The 24,198-nt window shown below is 32.5% G+C and overlaps 1 protein-coding gene across 3 annotated transcripts; it reads left to right on the top strand.

Annotated features, from left to right (window-relative positions):
- Positions 1 to 1,025: 1,025 nt before the first annotated feature.
- LOC134274680 (receptor-type tyrosine-protein phosphatase epsilon-like) lies at positions 1,026 to 23,995 on the top strand. 3 transcript variants are annotated; one of them, XM_062756938.1, is made up of 27 exons: positions 1,026 to 1,164; positions 2,206 to 2,343; positions 2,812 to 2,949; positions 3,691 to 3,828; positions 6,205 to 6,342; positions 6,611 to 6,748; positions 7,195 to 7,332; positions 7,861 to 7,998; positions 8,474 to 8,523; positions 9,110 to 9,213; positions 10,090 to 10,169; positions 10,360 to 10,637; positions 10,732 to 10,819; positions 11,034 to 11,098; positions 11,419 to 11,455; positions 11,556 to 11,653; positions 12,365 to 12,493; positions 12,999 to 13,147; positions 13,739 to 13,874; positions 15,629 to 15,775; positions 16,465 to 16,552; positions 17,122 to 17,195; positions 20,817 to 20,951; positions 21,409 to 21,528; positions 21,672 to 21,820; positions 23,452 to 23,587; positions 23,721 to 23,995. In XM_062756938.1, exons 3-27 carry the CDS (start codon positions 2,826 to 2,828, stop codon positions 23,805 to 23,807), a joined length of 2,964 nt encoding a protein of 987 aa, XP_062612922.1. In that variant the 5' UTR covers positions 1,026 to 1,164; positions 2,206 to 2,343; positions 2,812 to 2,825; the 3' UTR covers positions 23,808 to 23,995. The 3 variants fall into 3 exon arrangements, with proteins under 3 accessions (XP_062612922.1, XP_062612923.1, XP_062612924.1); XM_062756939.1 differs by lacking the exons at positions 23,452 to 23,587; positions 23,721 to 23,995 and adding an exon at positions 23,275 to 23,358; XM_062756940.1 differs by lacking the exons at positions 6,611 to 6,748; positions 7,195 to 7,332.
- Positions 23,996 to 24,198: the final 203 nt, after the last annotated feature.

Here is a 24,198-nt window from a genome sequence, read left to right on the forward strand (position 1 = left end):
CAATTTTTAAGGCAAATTTTCTCCAAACGAACGAAGGTACTAATTTACAATAAAGAATCAACACAGGCTTCTTATAATTTATGAACTATATGCGGTATACTGCATATCTTTGCCCCCACAGAAGTCAATTTTTGAAAAAGTCTTGAAATGTGCTAAATTGTATATATTGTATGAGAAATATAAATTAACAGACCAAGTTATAGTTTCAAAGTAGATAAAATTTTGACAATATTTGTTTTTATGACGTCACAAACTAGTCCGCATTTTTTAAAAAGAGGAGAAAATGGACAAAATTTCAACAATTTTAGCTATAAAATTTATAGAGCGCAAGTGTGCCCAGAAACAATATTTACATATTTCATTGATATTATCATTCTGCACATTATATAAAATGTTAAGCCTGATGAGACCTGCGCTCGGTGACTTCTACTCAAAATATCGATGTAATTTATACATTTTTCTGTAGAAATGATGAAAATTCTGAATTTACGTCATCTTTGTGACGTAATTACAAACATTTGATGTCATTGCTTATGAGAATATTAAGTGCTTTGATTTATTGATTGATTAATGTTTTACGCCAAATCGGCAATATTTCAGCCATATATCGGCGATTAAAAATAAATCATGTGACCAGTTTTTATGTTTTGGGTTTCACTGACGGCCCCCAATGAGCCTACTCTTTTTCAAGTCAGCATGTATCCCCTTGTTTAAGAACATAATTAAATAATATCCGTCAAAGTTTGATTTGGGGGGATATTGGTTATAACGAATACGAATATAATCTTTCTGTTCATCTTTTGTAATTAGTAATTATACAGAGCTCTAGATAATTTTTAATCCCAAAGTGTATTTACTCCCTGGTTTTCAAATCAAAGCAGATTTTGATTTTCGGCAAAATCATTGCAGATTATTTTGTTAATACATTAAAATTTTGACCTTTATTTTGATTCTGAGCTTGTCCCCACTTAATTCTACGAGTAGGGATCTACCTTAAATGCTTTATTTTATAACATTCTACAGCCTGTCAGCCGGGAACCTACGGAAAGAACTGTGTACATGTATGTAGCGAAACCTGTGGAGTGACCAGCAGATGTAACAGATTTACTGGAAAGTGTGAGGGTGGATGTCAGCCCGGATGGAAGGGAGATAAATGCGAGCAAAGTATGTGTTAAAATTCCATTTTCTTTAAAAAGGTTGGAGGGAAACGTAAATTACGATATAAATATGGGATTTTTTATATTCATGTGTATTTTTCCTCCATTTTATCAAATAAAATGCGTCTTGTTTAATGCGCAAGTCACAGTAAGTATAGATATGGGAAATTATTTGCACCCTGACATGTAATGAATTTCATTATCCAAAAATGAAATTTAAACAAAACTTGCATTTTTTATATAGCATACCTTCTATTCCAGTGAACCTGACCTATCCTTTTCGTTTCCTGGACGTTTAAACATTATTTTTGTCGATCGTCTCAACATATCACTTTGTGGTCAAGAGAGGAACTTAACAAAAAACTTTCTTATTTGAAAACATGTTTTGTTGAAATTATTTTTGGGAGTTTGGAAGTTCAATCTGCCTTGGTCATCGCGCATTTAACATGCGCAGTAATAAATGTTGATTATTAAGAGCTGAAAGCTACTGTGTCGACCATTTACTCAGATGATATTCAACAGAGAACATGCATAAACATCCGCCACAAATAGTTCAAGTCATTTTCTCCTAAACTGATCTAATTTTTATAATTTGAAATGTAAATAAATGTAATGATAAATTCATCTTATTTTGAATATAAGATTTCGTTCAAAGTAAAACTAAATTATAAAGAACCTCAAAAGTTTTTCGTAATGGAACTCATTTTTAGTGTAGCGTCATCTATAAACACTGATAGAAATACGAACTCTACATACGACGGCAACCGTAAAATCTAGTCTTCCCGACTAGGGGGTATAAAAAAGGACTAATGAAGGCAGGCAAGCATTTCGGCCCATGCATTTTTTTGCTATTCAATGTCTCTGAATGTCTTTCTTAAGATTGTTGCAACACAAAAAATCTGCAACAGTTGTCTGTATTTGAAATAATAATATTGTTCACTCACTTAACCTCCCGATCAAAGATTTTATTTTACACCATGTCTAACTCCCATGAGTACTTAAAGTACTTTGATTTATTTAAAGTCATTATGTAGGTAATGTTTTCTAGAATGTGACGACAGAAAGTATGGCGTTAACTGCACTCAGGTCTGCGGTCACTGTCTTAATGATGATCAATGTCATCATATCAGCGGGGTATGTTCAGGTGGATGTTCTAAAGGATATAAAGGACCACTATGCAAAACTGGTAAATTTTCAATACTTGCATTTAAATTATATTTTTTTTTAAGTTCGGTGGGGTGTTCTTTTTAAGGCGAACGACAACTCTACATACGACGGCAAATAATTCAAAATGTCTATATGGGAAGAATAAAACACGCCATTAGTCTTGCGCACATGTAAGAGGATACCTTAATATACTGATGATGGCAATAGTGGAAAATTTTTCTATATATACAGATAATACCTCACTGAAATTGAAATACGAAAAAACTTCGGAATCTGTCAAAAATATTCCATATCTGGTTGTTACGAAGCTTTATTCTGGTTATGGCAAACTAAATACTAAAATATTTGTCAAACAGGATGACTAAGGTTTTTGAGTCATAAATTTCCCTTGATATTATAATTCGTTTAAAGTTCAAAATACATCATATGTCCACTATGTCAAAAACCGCTGCATTTACAATTTAAAGAAGGTTCGATTTTACTTCAGTCTGTGACGGTGAAATGTATGGCATCAACTGCAGTAAGAAATGTGGAAACTGTCTTGATGAATTACAATGCCACCACATTAATGGGACATGTTTAAATGGATGTTCTTCAGGATACAAAGATGAGCTATGTACTGTCGGTATGAACATGCATTATATAACAACATATTTTACAGTATCATAAAAAACGGGGAAAATCCGTTGTATATTCATCGTTACTCTAAACAGAAGGATACTCTGAAAAAAGATAACTCTAAATGACATAAAACTGATCACGGTAGCCAAGTGGTAGAGCGTTCGCTTCGTGATCGGGAGGTCCGGGTTCAATTCTTGTTCGTGGCGACGCATCAAACCTAAGACGAAAATATAGGTAGTGATTGTTCCTTGCTAAACGCTCGGCATAAGAAGTGGAAGTCACGGGTCTTTCGGATATGACCTTAAAAACGTAGGTCCCGTGTCGTGGTTGGCACGATAAAGAACCCTCACTAATCAATGACCCTGAGTGCCGAGTATTGGTCTAAATTTGAAGTCCATCACCGGCATACGGTGACGTCTCCAGATCAGTGATAAATTATCGAGTGGGACGTTAAATAATATACAATCAATCATAATGACATAAATATCTGTTTTTCCTTTGTAAATGTAAAGTTAAAGTTGAAGTGTCTTTTTTGTCCAATTTTGCCCTGCAAGTCATGCTATAGTTGTTTGTATTTTACTAATTATACAAGCATATGGAGTTTCTTTGGAAAATATAAGAGTTAAGGAAATACTTTAATATTAGTTAGCAGAGGGTTTATGAACCCTAAGAAAAGTTTAATAAGACGAAATAGGGAAAAACGCAACAAGAATAAGAATAAAGAATAGGAATTCTTTTTTTAAAGAATGTGATGGAGGCATGTTCGGTATAAACTGCACCCAGAATTGTGGAAATTGTCTTAAGGGGAAACAGTGTCATCATATCAACGGTACTTGTTTAGAAGGGTGCTCTGCAGGCTACAAGGGGTCCCTTTGTATCGAAGGTATTTCTTTTTTTTTTGTTATGTTTTCCTTTTTTCATGCATGAAAGTCACCAGCTTCATTCTATGAAAGATTTATAATTTTTTAAGGGCATTGGTGATGAATATAGTGCACTTTTAAGGTTACCTGAGTAAACTCAGGTGACCTATTGCTATCCGTTTTCGTCCGTCGTCGTTCGTCGTACGTCGTACGTCGTTCGTAAACTTTTGAACATTTTTAACTTCTACTCTGGAACTACTGAATCAGTTTCAACCAAATTTGGTACACAGCATCTATGGGTAAAGGGAAACACAAATTGTGAATTTCATGGTCCCTGCCCCTCTGGGGCTTGCGGGGTGGGGCCTACTTCTGGACATCAAATAGTCAAAATGTTGACATGATTGTAATCAGCATTGAGTCCTCTACCGAAATTGTGAAATTCATGGCCCCTGGGTCAGGGGTTCTGGTGTTAGGGCGGGGTTATATAGATAATATAGTAAAAGTGCATTATTTCTTTAAAAATCTTCCCCTTTGCTCCTGGGTATTAAATTAACAAACTAAGTACAAAGTTATGATCAGAAAGAGTGTCTCTTCCAAAATTGGGAATTTTATGGCCCCAGGTTCAGGGGTTCTGGTGTTAGGGCAGAGCTATATAGATTATATAGTGAAAATACATGAAATCTTTGAAAATCTTCTTCTCTGCTCCTGGGTATCAAATAAACTAACTAAGTACATAATTATGATGAGAAAGAGTGCCTCAACCAAAATTGTGAATTTCATGGCCCCTGGGTCAGGGAATTTGCCATTTGGTGGAAAGGGGAGGGGGGACTCTTTTGATTATAAGGAACACTTCTAGTATACGGGTCCCCATAAATATGGCGCTAAAATAGGTGCCGCCGAAGGCGGTGTAGAATATATAGACGATCGCGTAAGCGATCGACAAAATCGAAAAAGAAGCCACAAATTGCAAATTTGACCCCAAATTCGTGTTCCTTGTGAAAAATTGGGTTTAAAAAACTGGTTTTAAACACAGTTTTTTAAATGAGAATTAAAATATTTTGGAAAATAACGTACTTGTTTAGGAGGTAAAGCTCCATCTTGGGTTGTTTAGGAATGTGGTCACATGATCAATTTATGACGTAATCTCATAAATATTTATGAGATGCGTCACTTGTGTTTGACGTAATGAAGAAATACCTGATAGGACTAAAAGTGCAATGCTATTAAAATTGCGAGATTTTTGTGAGAAATACATGGATTTAACAAGTGTTAGCTAATAACTAGTCATCGATGGATTGAATTGTGCATCATCATCGATTTGAAAGGAAAATTATTCTGAATATTTGAACATTAGGAGGTCAGGATATCGAGCTGCAGTTAACGGTAAGTTGCTTTTACAATAACTTGCCTAAACTCAGCGCTGAAAATCGTCATGTTTTGACATTAGAGTTGATTTACCCGAACTTTCATTTATAAAACTTTCTGTTCTTTCTAAAGCAAAAATTTCATGTACTAAATCAAAGTGTAAGATATCGGCGCGATTTGACAGGCTGATTCACTCATAGTGCCTTTTTTTTTTTATCAAAAATTACATAAATTAGCCCAAAGACAGAAAGATTACATAGTGGATTTATAAAACAACCCCAATTTTAAAAACTAAATAACCTAACCCTAATCACTCAATTGGATGCGTTTTGTTGAAGCGAGTGGGAAATTGCGGTTTGTTTACATTCTGCATAGCAACGGCAAGAGAAATAACTGTTCATGCGCAATCGCGTGATTCTGGGGACCGGCATACTAGAAACTTCCCGATTATAAAGTGAATACTGGTATACATTAATTCTTTCTTTGAAAATATTTTCCTTTGCTCCTGGGTATTATGCCAATGATCTAGATTTATTTATTTATGACTAACAAAGTTGCCTCATCGCAAATTCGTTAATTTCATGTCTCCTTGGTTAAGGGTGGGGGGGGGATAGTCTGAAAAAAATTAATGGCTTTGAAATCTGCTCTTTGGAATTAATCAACCTTTTATGATGAAATAAATAATTTTTTTTTCAAAGAAATGGAAATATGTGGCCCCAGGGTCAATGGTTCCTGTGGGATGGGGTGCACAACTGGTTATATAGTGTAAGTGCATTAACTCTGTTACTGTGATCTACCTCTGAGTATTAAGTAACAAGAGTACATGTAAGTGTGCTTAATGTATGATTTATGGTAAGCAATGGTGCCTCTTTCAAAATTGTGAATTTCATGGCTTATAATTGTTTAAAACATGAAAGAAATTCAATTGTTGGAAAGTTAAATTGTTACATGATACTCAGGTGACCTATAAGGCCCGTGGGCCTCTTGTTTATGTTCCCGGGGGCTCGAAAATACGACTTTTTTCTTTCTGATAGAATGTGACAATGGAACGTACGGTGATAAGTGTGGTAAAAAGTGTGGACAGTGTATAAATGATACACAGTGTCACCATATTACTGGTTTATGTAAAGAAGGATGCTCCATTGGCTATAAGGGATCTCTTTGTGACAAAGGTATTGTTTTTGTACTATGAAACAGATATTCTTAATCTTCTCTGATCTTAGATATGTTTATCTGAAGCACATCAGTTAAAAATATTGAAACCTAAATTAGTAAAAAAAAGGACATTTTTCTCATTAAAATTAGCTTTTATAAAATTGACTTAAATTTTTTTTCTTACTGCTTCAGGTTTTACTGTTTCATAAGTAGACTTTTTTTCTTCAAAAGTTCTAAGTTTCTTTCATATACGAGTATAAGTGAATTTTTCTTAATGTCTTATAGAATGTGACAGCGGAATGTATGGTGTTAAATGTAACCAGAGTTGTGGGAAATGTTTAAACAATACTCAGTGTCATCATGTTAATGGTACTTGTTTAGAAGGATGTTCGGCAGGGTACAGAGGATCTCTTTGTGGAGAAGGTATATTGAATACATTAATTTTTCTTTATTGTTACAATGTTAGCATATCTGTCCCACTAAAATAAGTATGAATTAATACAAATAAATAAATTAATTTTTTTTTTCATCAGATGAGATGGAAATGTTTATTTGATATTTTGCTTATTGTAATAGACAAAAGTACAAATGTATTTCATATTTTCAATAAATTTTAGTTCTTTCCTCCATTTCCCTAACACAGTCTTTTAAACTATCAAAATTTTTTTGTTTGAATAAATTTATTGTGAATTTCAATACACGTACATGTATTGTAAATGATTTACTGATTACTTAAATCTGTAAACAAGTTCTCTACAAGATTTTCCTGTTGTATTTTATCAACAATCTTCTTGCCATGCATCAGTTTGTTAATTATCCAGATGATAAATCTTCAAAAATAATGAAAAATGCTAAACATCTTCTTTAAGAATGCAACGGAGGAATGTACGGTGAAATGTGCAGACAGACCTGTGGGAAATGTTTTAGTAATTCCCAGTGTGACCACATTAACGGAACATGTGCAGAGGGGTGTTCTGTTGGATATAAGGGAGAACTCTGTGAAAATGGTAGGTTACTGTATAAGTATACCTATAGTAATAAAACAAACTTTCAATATGAGTTTTCAATGCATTTTCGTCTATTTTGCACGCTTGCACGCCTTTCTTAAACATGTATACCCGGTAATGAATTTTAGTAACACACGGTTCAGAATATTTGGATGAAATCAAAATTATTTTTATATCATATTGATTTCTCTCTTCTATAACAATTACAGTTTGTGTAACATTAGACAAAACCTTTGCTAATAATGTAAATACAATACAACCAAGGAAAATATAGAATGCGCTCCACTGATTTGTTTTGTGTAAAGATTTTTTAAGGTCGATCGCTGTTCATTATCTTTACTGTTTTCGTTGAAAGTGATGCCATTATTCCAAACTTATAATTAACAGACGTTAATGTTACATTGCATATCAGAAATTAAATCAAAATTAAACATTTCGATTTCACACTAAGTGTGAAGAGAAAACGTATTTATTTTAGAAGAGTATGAATAAAACATTAAAATGTTTGTTGTGTTTGTTTTCTTTCAGAATGTGATAACAGAACTTTTGGTGATAAATGCAATGAAACATGTGGCAACTGTATAAATAACACACAATGTCACCATGTCAGCGGTGAATGTAGGGAGGGCTGTTCCTTGGGATTCGATGGACGACTTTGTGTTGATTGTAAGAAATTAAAATTTAAAATACATTGGCAAAATAGTCTTATGTAATTAATAATTTTGGCAATCTTTAAACTCAAGAATAAACAGGTCATTATTCTTGATAACAATTTTAAGAAAGACTGTTAGATAGTTAACTACTGTATGCCTTAAATACAAACAATCCTCGCTTAGAAGATACACAGTAATATAAAATATTCTGAATATTTTGCATATGTAAGTTATATCGCTTGTTGTAAATATAAAAAATGTGTTCTTTTAAATAAATAAAATAACTTAAGATAAGCGTTGTTTTAAAATTTTCACGAAATTGTATATATTTTTCCAAAAATCCTTTGTTTAACTTAGAAAATATTGCATTTAAATTTTGCTTAACTTAGAAAATATGGCATTTAAATTTTGCTATATCACGTTAAAGATCATTTCATCGCTATTTTTAAATCTGAGCAAACTTCTTATAAGTCTTTTCTTTCTTGTAGCGTGTACTGGTGAAAGCCCGGAGTCCACATCATGTCCAAAATCGAAAAAGGTTAGATTTGATAAAAATAAAGACATAAATATTTATTTTCATTACATTTTAAACAGTGAAATACAGTAATGTAACTGTAATTTATTCATTGCATAAAAATGGTAGATCTATTATTTCGCAGTGTGAAAGGATGTCAAAATGATAACCTTTCACATTGCAACAATTAGTAGAAGTGAGGTAAATATCTCCATGTTCCTTTCTTACAAATAGTGTAGTAAAAATCATCCTTTATATTAGATAAATAGAAGTAAATAAACCATTTTGACAAATTTACCACAAATATGGTGCTCGAATCCTTGTTTACAACGGTTTCACTTCCCTAAGGTCTGACGTCTCAATCGCTCAACTATGACGTCATGTATCCTATGACTACGTAGGGACAGATGCAAAGGAAAAATCAAAGAGATTGCAATAAACAAAAATTTCAATGTCTTGTCGTTGAATATAGAATTTATTACACAAGTGTGACGGTTTTTTTTTCTATATTTAAATATAAAAAAACTTTGTCTCATGAATATAATTTATTTATCTTACATGTAAGCCCCTTTGTTAGTATTGCATTTTGTATTTATTTTGAATCTTCTAGTTAGAAGGAAACGATGATTCATCACCGGTTTCTCTCATTGGCGGAGTCGTTGCTGCTGTTATTGTTTTGTTGATTGTGATCTTGGTCGCCATCTTAATTAGACGGTAGGTGGTATCTTTTTATAATGAAAGTATATTGCTGGATAAGCGAGGGAAGTTTGCGATTGTAAAGATCATATTGATAAGTGTTGTTATTTCATGTTTATTACCATTATCATCTTAGGCTCTATAGAGTGATATTATTACATAGAAATACAAAAGATCATGATTTGCACTGTTTTTGAGTCAATGAAAGGCAAAGAAATGCTTTTAAAAACAATGGATACATAGAAGACTACATTTGACGAGAAACCACGAAAAACCATTTTGGAACTATCACCATTTATCCACCAAGAATACATGTATATCAAAATCCTACCAATAATTATGTGTGAATTATTTTTAAAGCTAGTTATATAAACATAAAAGTAAGTAAGAAATGGCTTTTAAGATATTTTGTTGACTAGTTACACAATTTTGCATAATAACAATATTAGCTTAATTTGTGCGGAAAAACGTCTGAGCTGTATAGGAAAATTTCTTCCCAAGGAGAACAAAGCTATGATTTGTCATTTTATTTGGAAGCATCTTCAGATAGTACAGATTCAAGTTGTTCAAATTCTACCCCCTTCCCATTACTAATTCTGTCTTTTAGGAGTAGGTCGATCGGGGCATTTCATGCATTTCAGCTTTTAAATACTGAACTCATTTTTGCTTTTTTCCATAGCCACAGTACCCATGTAAGTGATGTGGCCCCTAGGTCTGTTGTTTTTAATTGTAATTTTGAAGCAAGACTTGGAGAAGCATTAACATTTATACATTGTTATCTGTAAAAATGTGCATAATTGGGTTTGATTTTTGCAATATTGATGAAAAGGGCGTCGTTACAATAGTGACTGACCAAAATTAATGTTCATGCATGAAAAGCCTTTTTAACTGCAGATCACGAAATGCAAAAGGTACTGACCAACAAAGAATGGTTCGCAGTGCTGATAGGGAAAACGACACATCTAATGTACAAAGTAAGTCTAACGTTATTGCTTGTCCATCTTGTTTTGCGGTCCTAAATATTTAATGTATATGTTTGCATGTATTTAATAGTTAAAATATAAGAAAGGAATTCAATGCATGCTATTTTATTATAACAATTATACTTTATAAAACATTTTTAGATGTATGACGGATGATCTACTTGAGTTCTTTTCCTTATAGGTTCCTCAAAACAGTCAACATCAAATTTTACAAATATTTATATTAACACGGAAGAAACAACAAAGTTTATGGAAAAGAATATTACCAAACATACATCAGGTAAAAGTAGTGAACGTGAAGATGAAATCGACAGTGATGAGAAAATACATGAAGAAAATCCGTATGGAGATCTCTATATTAATGAAGAGACAGTTCCAGATATTGAGATAGAAAAACTAGAGAGCATAATTAAGGAAAAAAGGAAAAATGAAGATGACGGCTTTAAACGGGAGTATGCGGTAAGAATATATTATTCTAATCTTAAACTAAAAAAAATTAAGAGGGCCTTCGTCAAGACTTAAGTCTTTTAAAAAATAATTACTTGTTCAATAGACCATGCCATATGGTGAGAAGTATCCTTGCAATGCTGGAAAACAACCAGAAAACGTACCGAAAAACAGATTTAAGACCACGTTTCCATGTAAGTAATACATTTTTTTCTGTTAATTCTAAAGATGAATTTACTTGGAATTACACATTTTCAGAACTTTGTACATGAAACTTTATATGAATAGTGTAAAGACAGTATATATCATTGATATCGAAGAAATCTTACTTGAATACTCATAATTATAGGTTTCGTCAGTGATTTACATCATGCTTGATACATTTAACAAAAATATATTTATTTTCAGACGACCATTCAAGAATCAAATTATCGGATAGCCAGTCCGACTACATCAACGCTAATTTTATCGACGTAAGTTGTTTTAAATAAAACTTAATTTAACTGAATGTATAGTTTTATTTAATCATAATTGGTATTTTAACTTATTTAACCGTATTTTGATTAACATCCTTTAAATATAAATAAAATATCATCTTGATATATCATTAGATACAGTACGTCTGTGTAAAAAGAAATCAAGATTATCTTTATCTAATGACATTTTCTGAACCACAGAATCAATTATGATCATCCTCTATCAGGTATGCATCTCAAATGAAAAAGAAATATATACCAGGAGAAAAACACTATGCCTTTTTGAATAATTGCGGACATTTGCCTTTTATTTTCAGGGTATTGATAAGACAAATGAATATATTGCAGCACAAGGTAGGACTGTTCTGTTTACTTTCACACTTATTAACGAATCATAAAGACTTTACGTTAGTAATAATATGATTACACTGGTAGCAATGTTTCTCTGTAACAGGACCTCGACAGAACACCATAAAGGACTTTTGGACCATGATTTGGCAGGAAAATGTTGACCAAATAATAATGTTGACCAACCTCAAAGAAGGAAATAAGGTAAATAAATATTTAATAGTACATGTGAAACTCCGCCGAAAAAAATCTAATTAAAGTAATCCTAATTTTATTGAAATTAATGAAACCAAGAAAAGTTTCTCAAGGGTGTTTAAAATATTAACGATTTATATGTACAACTTCAGTAAGAGAGGAAAACTAAATCAATATAAGAAATATGTTGGTTTTGACAAACAAAAATTTCTATAAAATAAGGAATTGAATGTTAACTTTTGTGGTAATTATTTAAATGTAAAAAAAAAAAGATTCTTATTTTACCGCATCGTCACAAGCCGGGCCAAAATTTACTATCCTCTCCTATTTTGGCCGTGGTTAAATTAGAAGTGAATATTTTGTTACTTCCTTAGAATATTGAACCAAAGCGAGTAAAGCATAGTCGGAGAATAAACTTTGTCGAGATATTTCATTACCCAATCATAGTTTACGACATATTTATCTGTACAGATGATGTCATTGTTTATTAAATTGTGATGGAAACAAATTTTTCCATTGGCTGAACATGCCGTAACAACATAAAAGTGTAAAAAATATAAATATTCAAAATTACGATAATTCATGTATTCAAACAGCCACGGGTAGGAGGTTGCTTTATGCGGACTCCAAACCGCGGCTTGAGACAGTGATTTACCGTTAAGTGAATATTCTATCTAACATTCGGTATAAGGTAAATCTGTTTTTTTTTTCATTATTCAGGTGAAATGTTCAAAGTACTGGCCAGATCTGTATCAATCAAGTACGTTTGGTGTCATCTCCCTATTAGCAGAGGAAGAACAGGTCTACGCTTACTATAAAATCAGGAAATTTAGAGTTACCCATAAAGTGGTATGTCATTCTCAATTAGATATGTTTTAATTTCCATAATGAATATAAAATGATAATATGTACAAAAAGTGAAACTTGTGTTGAGATTTTGATAATGAGTGCAATCCCTTCATATAGTTATTTTTTTTTTATAAATCAATGGGACAAACTGACCTTAACAATATAATATTTCAAAAATATGCTGCAAAATGTTTTTATTATCTATTCGTACAATCTCCTTTTTGCAAACTGTATTTTTATATTTAGAACATCAAATAATTTATATTTTGTACTGAATGAAACCTGTCATGTTTAAACAATCGGAAGAAGCAGAAATGATTTCACTTTATAATTTTAAAATTATTACAAAATTTGTGAACACAAATAAAAAAGGTTTCAAAAATGACCAGCAGAGATTTCTAAGTTTAAAGGACCATTAGTATTTATAAAGTTTATTGCTTCTTTTCATGATGAGGAATACACGTATTCAATTACATTATGAAAAAGTTCTAACTTTTATTCTTAGCATAAAAAATCCCGCATTGTGACCCAGTACCACTACACTGCCTGGCCGGATCACGGCGTACCGGATCCGCTCTGCCTTGTAGTATTCCACGATCACGTGACAAGAACAAAAGATGGAAGAAATGATAAACCAACACTAGTACATTGCAGGTTATATATAAAGAATACATGTTTATCGTCTTGAAATATATATTTCGGCGAGGATAAGAAAATGTGAAAAGGTATTTTCGACCAGACTCCAATATCACTTATATTTCGAGGCAATAACCGAATAATTTGTTTATCCTGCATCATATATTTACATCTGACCTCCAAAACCAGTTCTTCAACTTGATTTAGGTATATTTCTGCAGACGTCATAGCGTAAACATTGGAATATATATGTCATCACAATGCTTTTAGAATATTGAAATGCATGCAGGAGGCTTTTTTAGGGCATTGACTGAGATAAGCCTCGGTTTTTAAGGTTACCTTGATTAGGTCAATGCAATTCAATGTTGCAGGATAAACGCGTAATGTTTTTCCGTCATTTATTTTACGCTAATGAAAAAAGAAACTGCTTCTCTGAAATTTCTTACTTTGCATGCGTATAATTCTTGTTATCTGTGGATAAGTTAACTGGTTCCTTTTATCGGTACAAAAGCACAAAAAGAGCTTGATTTATTTTTTAACTTTTTGCAATGGATGCTTCAGTAGGTTTGAAGTGTGAATACACTGTTTTTTTTTTTCTGTTAACCTTAGCGCAGGGATAGGGCGGACTGGTACTTATGTTGCCTTAGACGCTTTATACAAGGCGGGAAAATCAGAGAGGAAAGTCAACATCGCGGAATACGTGAAGAAAATGAGGGAAGGCAGAATGAACATGGTCCAAACTTATGTAAGTAGATATTACGAGATATATAGGTTGTTTTTTTAGCCGGGCTTATTGCTCAAAGTTGCTCAAAGAGCAATTGCCGGCTTATGTGATCCTGTTCAAGGCAGGATGTTGACCCCATAGTCGACATTTTAAAGTTACGTGCAAAAATATAGTTCTTACTCTCAACCGTTTTTGAAATAATACAAACCTAAATAAAGCAACAAAAATAAAACGAAGTTTTATCTATATAAAATAAACATTAGTAGTAATGACTTTGAAAACTTCATAAGTCAAAGAACATAGTTCATTAGCGTAAGGATTTTTGATAATCAGTGTTACCGTAGTCCTATACACATACGAAGTAAAGCAGGAGAGGGAACCAGACTGGCCTGTTTGTTTACATTCAGCTGCGGTACCAGATTAATTCTGATTCTGACAAAATCGGACCGTGGTATTAGGATTGAAAAACTCACTGTCAGTGTCTTATCATTTATATTGATAGTTTTAAAATAATTTTTTCATCAGAATATAAACGTGATTCATGTAAGAAATCCATTTTACTCTGTAAATGAGCCCGGCTCTCTGTACTTCTGAGTACTTTGATTATCTGTGTGCATTGCAATTGTCTAAAACCTGCTTATTTTTAATATAGTTTTAAAGATTCTTCAAAGGTTAACACAATGAATCATTTTTTTTAGCTCACCTAAGCCGAAGGCTCAAGTGAGCTTTTCTGATCAACCTTTGTCCGTTGTCTGTCGTCGTTGTCGTTGTTGTCATCGTAAACTTTTCACATTTTCATCTTCTTCTCAAGAACCACTGGACCAATTTCAACCAAACTTGGCACAAAGTATCCTTGGGTGAAGGGGATTCAAGTTTGTTCAAATGAAGGGTCACGACCTTTTCCAAGGGGAGATAATTATGAATTAGTGAAAAAATTAATGGCATTTTAAAAAAATCTTCTTCTCAAGAATCACTGGGCCAAGATAGATGAAACTCACGTGGAATCATCCTCAGGAAGTGTAGATTCAAATTTGTTCAAATCATAACCCCTGTGGGTAGGGTGGGGCCGATCAAAGTTTTACATAGGAATATATAGGAAAAATCTTTAAAAATCTTCTTCTCAAGAACCACTGGGCCAGAAAAGCTGAAACTTATGTGGGAGCATTTTCGGGTAGTGTAGATTCAAGTTTGTTCAAATCATGATTTAAGCCCCCCCCCCCCCCCCTCCAAACTCAGTAAACTTTCATTTCTGATCTGATATTTGCTTTTTCCTATCCGGTGTGCTAAAGTGAGTGCTGTGGCCCCTGGGCCTCTTGTTTAATTTAAAATCTTTTTGAAAATTATTTAAGTGACAAAATAAATAAAACACGGCATTCAACTGACCTTGGCGTAAGAAAAACAGACGCAGATATACACCGATTAAAATTGTTGAATTTTTGCATTTTATAGAACCATTAAAGATACATGATTCACTTCTGTTTCTCTACCGGTTTGATATATAGAGTCACCTATTCTGAAACACCTAGTAAAAGTTAATTGTTTATAAATATTAAATCTACTAAAGCAGACCAAATAGTTATATTTAGCAAAACAAAATAAAATGTGATTTTTCAATTATTATGAAAAAAATATATGCCTTTTCATACATGTGCTTCATGCAATAAACCAATAATACCAATAAACACATCCTTATATAAAAAAAAAATCATTATAATGCATGTATGTATTCGTGAAAAAAATCGTCTCTTATTTACTTTGGTTTTGGAACATTTCAGGAGCAGTATAAGACTATTTTCCTCGCACTTGAAACCGTGTTTAAAGCTCCAACATGTGTCCTCACCAAACCTGAATTTACAAGGAAGGCAGAGTTGATGACCATGGATAAACCAGCCAATGAAAGCGAACTTAGAAAGGAGTTCCAGGTATATTAATTATAGTTTTGTAAGGATTGGGACAACATACTTCATATTTATATATTTGCTTGAAGAAACTTGACATTTTTCTATATTTGTGTGGTTCCATATACATGTATAGCTAAGGGGTGTTAACAAAGTTCGTTCCATAATGAAATATTTTTTAAAATTTCAAAGTAGTGTTTAACTGAAAAGGTTATATTTCCAGTCTAACATAAACACAAGATTGTTCTTTTGATTTATAGCAATTAGGAGTTTTTACCATATGAAAATATACATAACCATTTTTAAAACACCCATATGAAAAAAGTGCCGGTCATTTTGTGTGAAAATGTTTGATTATGAATTGATTTGTCATACTGGTATTCTGTGCCGACTTTATAAGCTTAGCATGGGTATTTGAAGTTATATATTTACCTGTGTTCTTGAGATATTTCACAAATATGCTGCACCCCTGACTTTTCTGCACAGGCATTATTTGTTTCAATACCTGCTTCCCCTGTTCTTCTCAACCAAACTCAGTTAGAACCTTTACAATAACAAGAATGGACTCTGTTGACATTAAATATGACAAACTTTAAATATCTTCTAGTTGTGTTTCTTTTGGAAAATTAAGGAAAAACTTGAAATGAACTTTCTTGACGCCTTTTTATTGGAAATAAAAAAAAACCTAAAGCATAACTTGCATACTTATTTAGAATCTCCTAAGAGTGAGGCACAGATACACAGAAGAGGCTTACAAATTTGCTTTAGAGAGCGGCGGAAGTAAATCAGCTGTTCTTCCACGTAAGTTATTCAATTCGATAATTTAAATGCCACATATACATTCACAACTCATAGTTTTTCTCTGAATTAATTTCTAATTTATGTTCCCTTGAAAATGTTTAAGCATTAAAATGATTCTTTAATATATCTCCACTTCCTGGATATTACTCTAAATATGAGGTAATATAGGAGTATAGTTAAAATAAGTAAAGATGACAAAAGAAAAGTTTGTATTTCTTGTTTTCCATACAGTTTATGATAGGAAATAACATTTTATTTGCATTCAGGGCTATAAGTCTATACTGATGCACTTTAAAAGTGACATCTCCTCTCTGTAAATAAATATTCCTCCTTTTTTTGAACAGAATAATTGTTAGTACTATGCTTAATTGAAAACAAAATAAAAAATTATGCAAAGGACCCGTGAGCTTGTATGTAACCCTACACATATTTAAACATGTAGCCATAACAGTGTATCAACCAATTTGGAAAAAAGTGATACGTTATTTGTTTTGTGTTCAAAAATTGAGCCATGTACAGTCCAGACAGCTATTTTTTATTCTGCACAGTAAAGTTTTATTTTCTTTTAGTTGACAAGTATCGCCTGTTCCTGTCATCAAGTGTACCACAACGCGGGAATTACATCAATGCCATTACACTTCCTGTATGTAACATAATGTATATATGTACGAGAGTTGTCCGTAAAGTTCGTAGACATCATTGATAATTACTGACAAATATTGATAAAATATATGAAACTATTATTTTCACTAAATTCATGTTTCATTTTATTAATATGCAAGTTTTCAACAAAAACAAAGCACAGATAGTTATATTTTTATCAGATAACAAAAAGACACACACTTATACCTGGAGCACTAAAACGAAAAATCTTGACGTTATCCGACGTCAAAAGCTTAATACGAGTACATGTAACTTTTTTAAACTAGACACCGTTTAACTCAATACATTTATGTCGCTTTAACCAGTCATAAAAATGTGCACAAAATGTTCAGGTTTCATACGTAAAATTATATTTAACAATGCCTGCCTCATTAACTGCGATTATCCTACCTCTGTACGTGTAAAAACAACTTTATTTAAGGAAATACGGCAAAATCATGTTACGAAATTAACTTTTTAGCTCTTCTGAGCCAAAGGCTCAAAAAGCTAATGCTATGGCCATTTGTGCGGTGTGCGTCGTGCGGTGTGCTGTGTGCGGTGTGCGTTAACTTTTTAGAATATGGGCCATAACTCAAGAACCCCTTGTCCAATCATTGTCAAATTTGTTACAGGGTATCCTTGGCCCAAGGGCTACCATTTATACTAAAACTAGGTTTGGGACCCTAAAACAAGGGGAGATAATCAGGAAACTAGAACCTAAAGTACTAGTTGCTAAAAAATCTTCTTCTCCAGAACCACCAGGCAGATTTTCACCAAACTTACATACAAGGTTCAGGATATGTTGAAGATTAAAAATTGTTCAAGGCATGACCCTGGGGCAAAGGGCGTGGTCTCAAGGTCACTTCAAAGTTAACCAAAATTTAAATTTAATAAAAACATTTATATTTTGCTTACTATAAAGACTAGGATCATAAAATCTTGTAAGTTGATGCATCTTAGGACTTCACATCATATTAACACAAAAGTAGGTCACCGTGACCTACTTTTTAAATTTTATTGGCTTTTGTTTTCAAATTGATTTGGAGGCATATTTTGGACACTTTAAGGCCTATGATCATCAAACGTTGTCAGTTGATGCATCTTGGGTCCTTAAACAAGGTCAACTTAAAAGTAGGTCACCGTGACCTACTTTTTGAATTTTATGGCTCATCTTTTCTAAAACATTTAATCCCATTATTTCAGATACTGAGAGGTTTAGATTCATCAAATCTTGTAAGTTGATGCATCTTGGGGCCTTAAACATATTTATGAAAAAGTAGGTCACTGTGACCTACTTTTTGAATTTTGCAGGCATTTGTTTTCAAATTGTTTAAAAGGCATAATTTGAATACTTTCAGACCTATGATCATCAAACTTTGTCAGTTGATGCATGTTGGGTCTTCGGAAAAAGTCAATCAAAAAGTAGGTCACGGTGACCTACTTTTGACATTTTTTTGGCTATATTTAAGTATCTTGGGTACTTTTTGGCTTTTAATCATCAAACTTTGTCAGTTGATACAACTTGGGTTTTCGGAGAATGTCGACCAAAAAGTATGTCACTGTGACCTAGTTTTGACATTTTATGGCTATATTTCAGTATCTCAGGTACTTTTTGGCTTAGAATCATCAAACTTTGTCAGTTGATGCATCTTTGGTTTTCGGAACATGTCGACCAAAAAGTAGGTCGCTGTGACCTAGTTATGAATTTTATGGCTATACATAAGTATCCTGGGTACTAATTGGCCTAGAATTGTCAAACGTTGTCAGTTGAGGCATCTTGGGTTTTCGGAGAATGTCGACCAAAAAGTAGGTCACAATGACCTACTTTTGATTATCTCAGGTACTTATTGGCTTAGAATCATGAAACATTGTCAGTTGATGCATCTTGGGCCCTCTGAAAATGTTGACCAAAAAGCAGGTCATGGTGACCTACTTTTGACATTTTATGGTTATATTTAAGTATCTTAGGTACTTTTTGGCTTAGAATTATCAAAACTTTGTCATTTGATGCAACTTGGTTTTTCGGAGAATGTTGACCAAAAAGTAGGTCACCTTGACCTACCGTAGTTTCGACATTTTATGGTTATATCTTAGGTACTATTTGGCTTAGAATTATCAAACGTCAGTTGAGGCATCTTGGGTTTTCGGAGAATGTCGACCAAAAAGTAGGTCACAGTGACCTACTTTTGATTATCTCAGATACTTATTGGCTTAATATCATCAAACACTGTCAGTTGATGCATCTTTGTTCTCGGAAAATATCGACCAAAAAGTAGGTCACGGTGACCTATTTTTGACATTTAATGGCTTTATTTAAGTATCACTGGTTCTTATTGGTTTAGAATCATCAAACTCTGATAATTGATGCATCTTGGGTTTTTGGAGAATGTCAATTATAAGAAGGTCACAGTGACCTACTTTAACATTTGAGGTACTTATTGGCTTAAAACCATCAATCTTTGTCAATTAATGCATCTTGAGTCCTCAGAAAGTTTCAAATCAAAAAGTAGGTCACCAAGTCCTACTTATGGTATTTTATAGCTATACTGAAATATCTTCAGTCCTAACTGGCAAAGAATCATTAAACTTTGTCAGTTCATGCATCTCAGGATACTTAGAGTAAGAGGCTTCAAATAGAAGTGATAGATTGTACAATTTATCAGAAGAGCGATTCAAGTCCCTTGGGCCTCTTGTTTAAAACAGCACCACAATCTCGAAATGATGGTATTCCTTCACGCATGTCATCCTGTAAACAGTTCCTTCCGTCTGAAAATTTTATTTTCAACTAAATACTTATGAACTGCTTTCTATACTATATTTTCCCCACTGTATACAGCATGTAAGGGTCTCCGTTGGTGTTTTTCCGATGTTTACGCAGGATTTTATCACTGCTCACTGCTCCGCCTATTCCGAAAACGCTCCTTTTTCGAACAAAGCGGATCCTGTCTTAATAGATTCTAACCTAGATTGTTCAGCCACTTCTTCAAATTTTGCAGGTATGCAGTTATAACTTTTGTCAACCTCGTAATGTAAAAGGAATCCGATTTTCCGCAGGATTAACAAAATACAAATGAAATTTATAAAGTGATGAATAACTTTTTTAATTAAAATTTTGCGGTGCTCCGGGTCACCAACCCAAATCTAATGATGAAGCCATTAATCCCATTATTATATTTATTTATTTGAAATTGAATATTATTTTACATTCTGTAATTGGTATTCAGTAAAGGATTATAAATATGTTAATAATAAATATCAATGACACAAGTTTTCTTTAAATTTGAGCTTGTCTACGAACTTTACGGACAACCCTGGTATGTATTAATTTTGATGTGCTTAGTTATCAATAACATCAAATTTTCTTTCACTGTAAAAAGTATGTAAATATTAGTTTATTGTTTTGGATATAAGAATGGGAGTGTTTCAAACTTATAGATACTGTCTAAAAAGTAGATATTTATCAGTATACATGTTAATATAAAGTAATACCAAATTTTTCAGGGCAGAAAAATTAAAACAATACATTTACATGTAATATTTGAATAAAATATATTCTTTGTATCCTTAGACTTTGATTTACAAAAAATCTGCACTAATTTTTACTTTTTTCTCTTTATTTTAGTCTTACACTAAGAACAAGGCATTTATAATAACACATTATCCCCCAGCAGGGGACGCTGTCGACTTTTTGCGTCTGCTCACTGACCACGAATCAGATGTAGTCATTTGTATGGATCCCCTAACGAAAGTGGAATCAGTGAGTACATGATTCTTATAACTTGATTACAGTGATACAAAATTTAATGTTAATAAACAATAAAATGCTTTCTAAAGTAACGTAGTTAATAGGGAAGTTAATGTCGCAGCTGCTGCTGGAAATGTTTATTCCCTGCAATAATTGCGACGTTCGTTCAAGAACTATCAACCAGAGAAAGACATTCATGCTATATTTATATCTGTATAAATAATCATTTAAAGAAGAATTTCAAAGATTATGCTTTGTACTATTGATAACAACGTCATAGTATGTTTTATTGATAAAACAGCTTGAATAAGCAAATTGTACCAATGATATGCCCGGCTTTGTTCATGAATTGATAAACGGCACTGGTATTCTTAAGAAATAAAGTTGGAAACTATTCAGTGGAGGTACATATTAAATAATAAATGTTTTAATGAAATAATAAATGTTTTTATGATTCTTTCATATATAGACAAAGTTGTGGCTACCGGCTGCCAATAGTAAGAAATCTGTTGCTCCATACACAGTAAATTGTGGACAAGAACAAGTCACAGACATAAAATTTACAACAATCAGCATTATCCAAGAAAAGGTAAGAATTGGTATTGCTGAATAATTAAAGTGAAAGATGCAGCAGCTGGTTTAATGTTTATTTCGAATATTCCTAACATCTGAAAATCTTTGCAGTATCTCTTAGATGAAGGATATATTCCCCTATTCTATTTTTTTTTGCAGGCAACTGAAGAGGGATGCTCCGTATCAATAATAGAACCAAAAGGAAGCTTGAAAATAGCAGAAAACTCACAAGCTACAATGCAGATGTTACATTTGGTTTCATCAGCACTTCAATGTGAAACAGAGGGTCCCATTACTGTAGTTAGCAGGTGAAAAAAATATAGCATCAAATATTGACAAAAAAGAAAATTGTATTTTTGGACGAATAACATAAAACGACTTTAACATAATTTCGATTAATCACGTCCATATATAGGTGTCTCTTTATTGAATTTATGCAAAAAAGCGCTGAAAGAAGAGTAATTTATCCGATAAAGGTTCATTTATATCCTCACTTAGTACATATCCAAGAGGAATGCAAAATTTAGAGAAGGCAGCAATCAAATCGTGAATATAAAAAGAGTCAACACAGTTGTTGTCAATGGATACGTGTAAAATAAGCGTAGATTGCAGAAGACATCCTCTGCAACAGAAATTACTTAAACCCCTTGGAAACTTAAATTCAGCATCTCTTTTTAAAGATAGAACAAAATTTTTCTATGCATAAGCAAATATGAACTATGCATTTAAAATTAAATTTCATGGAAGATATTATGTTTTGAAATGTTAGGTATCGGAAATACAAACTTCGTATTTATTATTGTAAAATTATTGAACTGAATCTTTACTATTAAACATTTAATTAGTAAATAATCTAGTAAAGTTCTAGCAAGATCTTACCGTATATACTCGCCTATAAGTCGGTTGTATTTTTTTTTTACATTATTCTGGTGGGATTTGCTGTTGACCCGCTTTTAAGTCGGTACATTTTTTGCCAAAATCGGATGCCAATTTAAAGTAAATCAGTTGATGTTTTAACCTGGTTTGAATTAATATTTTTCGAAATGACACTAATATTTGATCATAAATTATTTTTAAAAAGGCAATGCTCACTAAAACTACAAATAAAATGTTTAACATAGGTAAAATCTTGTACTTTATATGGTTAATCTAGGATTACATAAATTATCATATATTATATCCAGACATTTTCTTCGATAATCGTCGGAAATGCAAATAAAATACTAAATTTTAGCCTCCAGATACGTATCTCCTTATGACTCGCCAAAAATTTGGAGATAGAGTTTTAGACCAATATTTAACTCCCAAAATACCGACTTATAGGCGAGTATATACGGTAACAGCTTAAGAAGTTCAAATCAATTGTCAAATTTTAATATGGAAATGAAAAGCTGGTGACGCTTTCAAATCTAAATTTCTTAAAATTATCAGTGATGGAGCAGTTCTATGCATTCTTTTTTATTCAGTATATACATGTAATACACCACAACAGTTGTAAAAGAGATTCGTATTTGTTTTAATAAACACCAATGACGGGTATGTCCTACATGGTGTATTTGGTACTACTTCATTTGTTAATAGATATTATAGTCATTGATTTTAATATAAATGACTGCAGACTTACTTGGTGCTCTATCCTGTACATAATACACTACTAGTATTTATCTATATAATCTAAGTAATATTTCTATTATCAGTGATGTCCTTATGTGGTGCATTTTGTGGTGTATAGAACATACTCTAAAATATTTTTAATTCTCAGTGACGGAGCAGCTATATGTGGAGTTTTCTGTACTATGTTTAACACACTATAACAGTTGTCTATGGATATTGATATTTTGTTTAATTATCAGTGACGGAGCAGCCCTATATGCTGTATTTTGTGCCTTATAAAGCACACTACAATAGTTATCTATTGATATATATGTTTTATCCTCAGTGACGGGGCAGCCCTCTGTGGTGTATTTTGTGCTGTCTATAACACACTACAACAGTTATCTATGGACGGAGAGGTGGACATTTTCACTGCCGTCCGTCAGCTACAGATAAGACGACCGGAACTCTGCTCCACTCTGGTAACATATCACATAAATACATCTCATCTATACATTTGATGCTATGCATTACTGATTTTCTATGTGAATCTTCATTTTGCAATAATATGTGTTGGTCAATATTTTCTCGTAAAATCTTTTCTTGTTCCTTCAGGAGGAATACATGATGATCAACAATGCTGTTCTGGACTACATCCGGGCAGAAGAGGAAACATCAGAGGAAAATATTTATAGCAACTAATGACAACATTTTCGAAATCAAATGTATTTGACTTTTGGGGGAAATTTCTAGTAGGAAGACCTTAAAGTGAATTGATTTGAAATATGAAATACTAAATAGTATTCCTTAATCATATTGCGATAACATCTGTGATCATTTAATTGCTAATTTAACAGTACATTACCTTAATGCAGCAATGTTTTTGATTATTTAACTGCCTTTAAGTTAGAATACATTTATTTTCATGTACATATATTAAATTGTTATTCTGTTTTATATTGTTTGTATAATTAATGTAATTAAGTGATGCATTTAAGAAGTAAAATAATTTATGTTGGTTACTTTTTCAACTGCATAACAAAACATTAAACATTGTTTTTGTTTCATCTGGATAAATGTTTCCAATACTTGA

The sequence above is a fragment of the Saccostrea cucullata genome, unplaced genomic scaffold, assembly GCF_032062105.1.
Source record: "Saccostrea cucullata isolate Sc308-1 unplaced genomic scaffold, CSIRO_AGI_Scuc_v1 ctg12221, whole genome shotgun sequence".
NCBI classification, from domain to species: Eukaryota; Metazoa; Mollusca; class Bivalvia; order Ostreida; family Ostreidae; genus Saccostrea; species Saccostrea cuccullata.

Excerpts from the sequence above, each read along its gene's own strand:
- LOC134274680 (XM_062756938.1), top strand. The coding sequence starts at position 2,826 with ATGTATGGCATCAACTGCAGTAAGAAATGTGGAAACTGTCTTGATGAA. Across the intron at positions 6,749-7,194 it reads AGGATCTCTTTGTGGAGAAG|AATGCAACGGAGGAATGTAC; the intron begins GTATATTGAATA and ends ATCTTCTTTAAG. Across the intron at positions 10,638-10,731 it reads GCTTTAAACGGGAGTATGCG|ACCATGCCATATGGTGAGAA; the intron begins GTAAGAATATAT and ends CTTGTTCAATAG.